Raw genomic sequence first — 9415 nt, forward strand, 5'->3', positions numbered from 1 at the left:
TCTAAGGGCAACACAACAATTTTGTTTGACCTAAAAATTACATAAACTATGTACAATTACATTATTAAATAATGATTAAGCACTGTTTTAAATTCATTTTGTTAGCATCAGACCTTACGAGGAAATTATAAAATGCATATAATATTGACAGGGGATGACAAATGATTGTTTACATTGGCGGCGACCACCAGTGTTTAAAGTGTGAACCATTTGAAGGTGGTCACTTGTTTATTTTTTTGGTAAGGGTAGAGTAACACGTAGCCCCACACTTTAGTCGTTTGAATTTCCTATGTAAGCAATTTCATGATTGATTAGGTACTTTTGCTGCTGCCGGGAGTCTGGAAAGGGTGTATTTAAGTTGCGACCACCGCCAACTTATGCTAGCACAATTTTTATATTATTTCTATGACTAGACAATAATGATGAAGACTGTAATGTCAAAATGACAATAATGTTTTGAGATACATAACAAACACTTGTCTACCTAATACACTATTGGGGCCTATTACAAAATCGATTGTGTGATAGAAACTATTTTGAAATGTTTTAAAATATATTACGATCCATTAAACATTCAGCATCGATCGAAGCTCTTCATAAAAGGATTATGCATAATTAAAACCACAACACATTTACTAGTTTACTACAATAAATAATTGTAAAACAATAATTTATTCCACAATTAAAAAATCCATCGTATGATAAACATTTTTTGAAATGTTTTAAAATATATTACGATCCTTTAAACATTCAGCATTGATCGAAGCTTTTCATGAAAGGATTATGCATAATTAAAACCACAACACATTTACTAGTTTACTACAGTAAATATCACTAAAATAATAATTTATATCCACAATTTCTTAAATATCGTCTGAACATTTTTCGGAATCACATTCTTATTTACTACATAATCTTTAACTACAACGACACAAATATTAATAGAGCAACATGAATATACATGAGAACACTCCTCCTTGAGAATCCCTTTTAGATAATCAAAGCATGTTTTGACCCACTTTCTTTGTCACAGCAAACGATAAAATTCAAGACTATAATAGAGCAGTTTTAATATATATGAAAAAAAGCCTCAAATGTTGAGACAATTCCTTACACATCATTAAAAATTGTTTTGAAATCACGTTTTTTTGTTACTACAACGATAAAATACAAAACAGCAACATGAACGTATAATATGCGAATACGCCTAAAAATGAAAATTTCCGTAACCATCATCAGTACATGTTTCGAAATCACGTTGTTTGTTACTACATAATCTTAACTACAACGTTAAACTACAAGAACAGTACTACACCAATATTAAATGTATGTTGATAACACATCAAAATGTTTCAACAGGCTACTAGTCATAAAGGTGCAGCAGGAGAGTAGCTGGAATGGAGTATTAGTTGGAGTGGAGTGGAGTAGCTTGGTGGTTTATATGCTTGCCTTTTAATCCCAGGTCTTGTGTTCAATTCCTGTCGTGCTAACATGGTGTTTTCTCACGACCAAAACAACTCCACTCCACTCACTAAGCCTCATAATGAGGCTTAGTTTATGTAGAGCATCTTGGGTTATGTTTTGTCTGTCTTGTGAAGGATATGCCACATTGAATAGTAATCAAGTTTGCTGCTTGACATATCATTGGATTTAAACCTAAACCAATAGCCAAAAGTAGTAAACTTAGCGTTAACACAGAGTACACTATGTGTACCCGATTCTGTTCCACTTTTTTTTTTGCTGTGAGCTAAGTGTCATACTTCTAAATTATGAAATCGAGTGTTTATGAATATTTTCAATGGATTCAACAAGCGAAATTCCATTATAAAAGTGTCTTTTTGAATGCTACATTAACTATGAACAACCATGTGGCTTAATATTTCCTTGTCTAAAATTTCAATACATACAAGACAACATTACATTAAAAAATGGAAAGCTGTATATTTTTATAAGACTAAAAATATATCATGTTTTGAACTATGATTATTTAATGTGTTTTAAACATGTACAACTGAAACTATTTCAAATTTGGATATCTTGGTGGTTAAATGTACAGTTTTGTGAAGTAAACAAGTTCTTCGTGACGTAGTCAACTTCACACTCTTTTTTTCTCAAAATGTTGTTTTGATTGAAATTGAGAAATGTGTTTCTTCGTGGGGTTAGTGACAAAATGTAAAATCATACAATTAATTTAATTATGATATCTACGTAGGTGTACATCTCAAACACAAATGTTCAGTGGTCTCACATTTTCATGCTTTAATTATCAGACACCACAACAAATGTTTTAATAAGCAAACATTTTCTGCAGTATCATACAGGTGATTGCATGTGCTAGTGTTAGTTAATTTGAGATTGCTTATATGGTGTCGTGCCATTTACAAATTTAAAATAATGACATATTTTTGGGTTTTATGTTTCTTTTGTATTAAATGAAACGCCTTAATAATTAATATGTGCAGGTGTATATTTCTTCTTTTTAAACATATATGCAATGGTATGAAGATATGGATTTAGTGAGGAATTGATTGGAATAATGAATGTCGCAGACCAAACGTAAATTTCATCAGGAAGTTTCCAGGCACCAGCTTCCGACACAATTCCCATTAAGATAATTGGAAACCAACACATGAAATCTGTTAAGACGATTATTATCATCTTTGTTGCCATCCTGATCTCCTCTGCTCGCCTCGTACCTCTATTTACCCTCGATGCCGTTCGCTTTACGGATATATAAATTGAGATGTAACTCCCTGCTATGACGATAAAACTGAAGAAGTTGAATGCCAGGAATATCATTATAGCATATTGCCAGCCTGGGTATCGGTCAGCTGTTAGCGGTAGTGCCAAGCACACACTTTGTCGCCCGTAGTAGTTGTCTACGAAATACGGTATGTTGACGAAACTTATACGGTTGAACACAGGAAGAATACTGACAGTAATTACAGTCAACCAAGCAATACCCATGATTTTAATGCATCTTTTACGATTAAGCCTTACGGTGCTGAATGGATAAGCAATGGTTACTGCACGGTCAAAACTCATAATCATCAAGATGAAAACCGAACATTCACTGGACAATGTTGAGATAGACCCGGCAAAACTGCAAACGAAACTGTTTTTCCAAATTTCTGCATACCGTGCGTACCTCCCCCTGTAGTAAATATCAGCTCCTGCTATGATTATCATGTAAACCGCCATCAGCAAGTCGGAGACTGCAAGATTAGTGATGAGTATGGATTGGACATTAAAGTCATTTTCAATTACTCGCCGAATGATAACAACTAAGTTGCCAAGGAGGGCAGCTATTCCAAGAATCAACATCAGAATCCGCAAAGCTTCCCTCCTCAATAGATCTGTACATGAGGCAAACAGATCAATGGGTTCGCAGTGATCAATATCACCAACAATGCAGCAGAGACTAAAATAATCAGAATATCTGTGGAATATATAATTAAATAATTAAATAATTACATATACATATAATTAATTAATTACATATATATATAATATATATATATATATATATATGTAATTAATTAATTAATTAATTATATAATCCACAGTTTGTTTGAAAGGCAAATGGGAAAAACCCATAAAACAGCAAACGGCCATGTATATATACTGTCTCTTATACACATCTAGATGTGTATAAGAGACAGAAATAGGATTGTAGAACTCTCTTTTTCTAAAAAAAAAAAAAAATATTATTTGATGTTCATATAAACTCATTGTTTGTGGCATTTACCAATACCCGGATTGAATTTCTTTATTTGCTACAAAAGCCATCAATGGGCTATTATCCGCCCGACAAAAAACATAACACTATCTTATCAACATTTTCTTTAGCCAATAAAAATGTTCGTAATAAAAATTAAACAACCAATCAATGTGTTCCAAAGCAGAGCAGTACGGATAGAGGCATTGTTTGCAGAAGACGGATCGATATTTAAAGACGAGCAAAGCTTAAGTGCATATGGGAGAAACGAAGATTTGAAACGTTCGGTTCTATAAGAAAGTAGTAAGAAGGCAGGTTGTCGGTGATTCCTAAGCGAGATAGAAGTTTGACGTCGAGGCAGGAGGAAATCTGTGATGATGTGATCATAAGATTGAACAATTCGACAAAATATGCATAGAGTGAAATATTTAATCTTGTGCCGTACGTTGTGATACCATATTGAGCAAATAGTTGTGCATATGAAAAATATGAAGGGTGATCTAAAAAAGTTCAATACGTTTAAAATACGCACGTTCACATTCAGGTAGGTTGCCATATAGCACATGCATATTTCATCACTGATTGGACATGGGATTTATATAAGAAAACGAGAGATGTTGGGTCAAGTGAATGCTTTAGATATTTCATTAAGATAAGATAAGATAAGATATAAGATAAGATAGGCCTATATTTTATTCGTCCAATTTATAACAATCGGAAAATTGCTTTCCTTTGGCATAGAGAACAGTAAAACACAAAAATACAGAGCACAGAAAAAAATACATCAAAAAACTACAGACAAAAAAGAAGTTAAAAATAACCACAATGTTTCAATAGATTCAATTTCAGCGACCTCTCCTATAATACGTTTGGCAGCCTTAGTTATACGTTCAAGTTTAGCTATGTTTGTTTTTCGACATGTTACCGTATATACAAATTAGATTAAAAGTTAAAATGCTAAGAACAACATATTTGTAAAATCAAAAATAATAAAATTGTCTTATCAACATTAAAACAGCTAAGTTTTATTAAAACATATAAGCGTTGATTTGCTTTGCGTCGCGTAATTTCTGATTGATTAAAAAAATTAAGTTATCTATTATAGTATATAAATATTTGTATTCGTCAACTTGTTCAATAGTTTTATTCTTAAATTTTAGTAATTCTAAACCATTTTGCCCTTTGCGGAAATCAATTACTATCTCTTTAGTGTTTTTCATGTTAATAACTAGATAGTGCTCATCGCACCACCGGACAAAATTATTTATTTCATTTAAGTAGTTGGGATCATCATATTTTAAATATCCAGTTATTACAGTATCGTCTGCATATTTAATAATCGAACAGTTTTCAAATGTGCTTCTACAATCATTGGTATACAGACAGGAAAGTATGGGGGAAAACACACACCCTTGTGGTGCTCCTGTACTATTTGTTCTTAGGTTATACTTGACTGGGTCTATTTAAACATATTGTGGTCTTTGTGTTAAGAAATTTAAAATCCAGGATAAATATATTGTATTCACCTTCATGGTTAAAAGCTTATTATTAAAACGTGGGGCTGGATTAAATTAAAGACACTTGAAAAATCTATAAATGTAGATCTAGCGTATGCTTCAGGCGTTTCGAGATGTTCAAGTATATTTTGCATATAATCTAAAACAGCATCCTCAACCCATTTACCACTTTGATAACCAAACTGTAAAGGGTCGAACGCTATGTCTTTTTCCTCTAGTAGTTTTTCTTAACAAAATGTTCTAGGCATTTAATTATGGTTGATGTTGGGGCCACTGGACGATAATCGTTTAAGTAAGACACTTTTTAACCTTGTGACTGGTATAATTGCAGAGGTTTTCCAAATAGTAGGTATTTGTCCTGTGTCTAGGCTTTTCTGGAACAAACCAGTATAGGCAGCCGCTAATTCAAAACTACAAGATTTTATGACTCCATTTCGTATGCCGTCAGGTCCAGTAGCCTTATTTACCTTAACAACAGCAAAGAACTTTTGAACTTCATGCTGAGTAATTAAGATTCTATTGTCATTAACTTTTGATAATTTGTTTTAAAGATTTCGGTGTTCATTTTTAAAATTCAGCGTTTTGAAACGACAATACAATTCATTTAAATTATCTATAAATTGTGTGATTGTTTTTGTCACAGTCAGATTTCTTTTTACTTCGGTATCCAGTTATCGTTTGCAGCATTTGCCAGGCACTCATACGACTGTTAAGTTTATCTTCCAGTATTTTTCCGTATTTACGCTGACTTCTTTTAACTTCGTTTTTAACTTCTTTTTTCTTCAGAAAAAATTCAACCAGATTTTTGCTTTCAAGAGCTTTCTGCTTCTCGAAAGTTAACGTCTTTAACTTAGCTATCACCCATTGTTTGTTGTTAGAGTACACTCTCTTTTTCCGAACTGGAACAATAGAGTTAACACAGAAGTCAATATAAGAATTAACCGCTAGCAAGTGCTTGTCTATATCATTTTCGTAGAAAATATTCCAGTCAGTACTTTCAAGGCAGCTGTGCAATTCGTGTCAATAACATTGTTAGACCACGTACGATAATTTATGGTAATCGGTTTCTTTTGTTTCAATTGTTGTCGGTAACTAGTTAACAAACAAAAAGTTTGTAATCGGAGTCTCCTAACGGAGCACATACGTTGTATTTTTCTTTCATGTTTCCATAGCATTTATCCAAAATGGCATTCCCTCTCGTCGGAGAGTTTGCGAACACATGATTTATATATATTAGTGATTTGTGAATGCCACTTTAGATTGTTTGAGATTGTAATACCTAAATATTTGAGTTCTTGGATTTTTTTCTGGAACAAACCAGTATAGGCAGCCGCTAATTCAAAACTACAAGATTTTATGACTCCATTTCTTATGCCGTCAGGTCCAGTAGCCTTATTTACCCTAACACCAGCTAAGAACTTTAGAACTTCATGCTGAGTAATTAAGGTTCTATTGTCATTAACTTTTGATAATTTGTTTTAAAGATTTCGGTGTTCATTTTTAAAATTCAGCGCTTTGAAGCGACAATAAAATTCATTTAAGTTATCTATAAATTGTGTTATTTTTTTGTCACAGTCAGATTTCTTTTTACTTCGGTATCCAGTTATCGTTTGCAGCATTTGCCAGGTACTTATACGACTGTTGTTCCTAAGTTTATCTTCCAGTATTTTTTCTTATTTACGCTGACTTCTTTTAACTTCGTTTTTAACTTCTTTTTTCTTCAGAAAAAATTCAACCAGATTTTTACTTTCAAAAGCTTTCTGCTTCTCGAAAGTTAACGTCTTTAACTTAGCTGTCACTCATGGTTGTTCCCTTTTTCCGAACCGGAACAATAGAGTTAACACAGATGTCAATATAACAATTAACCGCTAGCAAATGCTTGTCTCTATCATTTTCGTAGAAAATATCCCAGTCTGTACTTTCAAGGCAGCTGCGCAATTCGTGTTAGACCACGTACGATAATTTATGGTAATCGGTTTCTTTTGTTTCAATTGTTGTCGGTAACTATGTAACAAACAAAGAGTTTGTATTCGGAGTCTCCTAACGGAGCACATACGTTGTATTTTTCTTTAATGTTTCCATAGCATTTATCCAAAATAGCATCCCCTCTCGTCGGAGAGTTTGCGAACACATGATTTATATAATATATTAGTGATGATGTGAATGCCACTTTAGATTGTTTGAGATTGTAATACCTAAATATTTGAGTTCTTGGATCTTTCAATCAGTTACCCGTAAGGGTAATTGGGGATAAGGCAGGATTGCATATTTAAAAGTGTATGTTCATTATTTTGTATTTAGATGATGCGACGAGAAATCCATTGTATAGGGGCCAATGTCTAAGATCATTCGCAATAGATGACAAAGGATGAAGGAGGCAGTCTCTAAATGAACTAACAATAACCAGGTCATCTGCGTATAAGGAGAAAGGACAATTAATCAGATCAATGATATCATTGATGAAACAAAGGAAAAGGATAGGACCAAGTTTGCTGCATTGTACTACCCCGCTGCTGATAGGAAGTTTGGTAGAGGTAATTCCTTGAAAATAAGTTTGCTGAGTTCGAAAATGAAGCCAATTACCAATTCAATCGACAGGTGTATGTGGGAGTCAAAATGAATGAGATAATTTTAAAAAGGAGTAAAGAGCAGGCCCGTAGCCAGGTCATTTCAAGGGGGGTTCTCTGGGCATGGGGTCCAGAGGCCTGCCTAAGGGCCCCAGTGGGGTCGGGGGCCCCCGAAGCCAGAGCAGTTTTTGTGTTTAATGGGTCTATATAATGTTATGTTATAAAAGCAGTTATGTTTTGAAAAAGATCTATGTAATAAAAAAGTGGTAATATAATAAAATTAGAAAATATTTCGTGAGTGGATTTTCCATACGATTAAAACTCGTAACGGTACAGGTACTGCATCGTGAGTGGATTTCCCGTACGACTAAACATCGTAACGGTACTTGGTTTGGTCTACAGGAGTTCGTGCTTCGAACAGGTCATTCCCTTCATAGAAGCCTTTTCATGGAGAAAGTGTACCTTTTTAGCAAAGGTTTGTCTAGGTCGAAACTAACTCCGGCTATATAAAAATTGATTAGAATATTGAAAATGTTATTCGTGTTAATGATAGATAAAGATTACGAGGCCTAATATGTCCATTTTTATTGATCTAATCTACGTGTATTTACTTTCATAGTTTATATTTAAATATTTAAAATTGTTTATAAATTTATTTAAAATACTATATGAAATAATGTAATCATTAAAATTTATGATAATAATTGATATTTAAATAAAGCAAAAGATTGAAACATGTTAAATACAGACACAATGTATACATAAACCTATTTCTAGATTACAGAAAATATGTAAATCTGTATTAAAATGATATAAATTTATATATATATACATAGAAATATTATGCGTAAATATGTATTTAGTATAACAAATTAAATTTAAACGAAAATGTGGAAGAATCAGAGGAAGAAAGAAGAATAGGAAAAAATTGAAAATGAACAATATTAATAATTTTTTCTTTATTGCATCACGTTTTTGTGAAAATAACCCCTGTTAAAGGACTATCTGTCGTTTTCTTCTTTGCCACAGTGAACGAAAAAAGTTAGTTATTCTACGACGTTTCGTAATTCTTTATCACTAAAAATTAGCACTCGTTTTGACGCACTCCGTTCTGTTGTGTGTGTGTCTGCTGTTGAAAACAACCTTCCTAATTTTGTGACTGGCTATGATGACTGAGATGGACCATGTTGACTTATTAATAATATTTTGTTTGGGATGGAAAAAAGGAGTCAATTTCCCAAAAATGCTCCATCAGCAAATAGGTTAGTGTGCACTGTGGACAGTATGGCTATGGAATTTACTAACCACACAGTCGAAAATCAGGTGATTAAGTCGCAAAACTTTAGCTGCATTTGGTGGATTAAGTCGCAAGAATTTAGCTTCGTTTAGTGGCGCCATTTACTCTAGTTAGACGGCGACCGGTTTCGTTACCGGTTGGTACATTTCTTACAAACATCCAGGCAAAGGCATGTCAAAGTTGAGACGGGAGCCGGGTTTTTATCGATGTTTGCCATCCTTATATGTGAGCCATCGTAAATTCATGGTTTGTGTTACGTTCAATTTAAATCTCCAAACTTTTGAAGCTGAGATATTCTATGAATGAAGGCTTGTAT

General features: G+C 33.3%; 1 protein-coding gene across 1 annotated transcript; it reads right to left on the reverse strand.

The window, feature by feature from the left end:
• Positions 1 to 45: 45 nt before the first annotated feature.
• LOC117107573 (G-protein coupled receptor GRL101-like) lies at positions 46 to 3789 on the reverse strand. Its single transcript, XM_033249276.1, has 2 exons — positions 3755 to 3789; positions 46 to 3439 (listed from the first exon to the last, which is right to left on the reverse strand). The coding sequence occupies exons 1-2, from the start codon at positions 3787 to 3789 to the stop codon at positions 2443 to 2445; spliced, it is 1032 nt and encodes a 343-aa protein (XP_033105167.1). The 3' UTR covers positions 46 to 2442.
• Between the last annotated feature and the right edge of the window lie 5626 nt (positions 3790 to 9415).

The sequence above is a fragment of the Anneissia japonica genome, unplaced genomic scaffold (assembly GCF_011630105.1).
Source record: "Anneissia japonica isolate Jap-2015-1 unplaced genomic scaffold, ASM1163010v1 scaffold288131_len391150_cov108, whole genome shotgun sequence".
NCBI lineage: Eukaryota > Metazoa > Echinodermata > Crinoidea > Comatulida > Comatulidae > Anneissia > Anneissia japonica.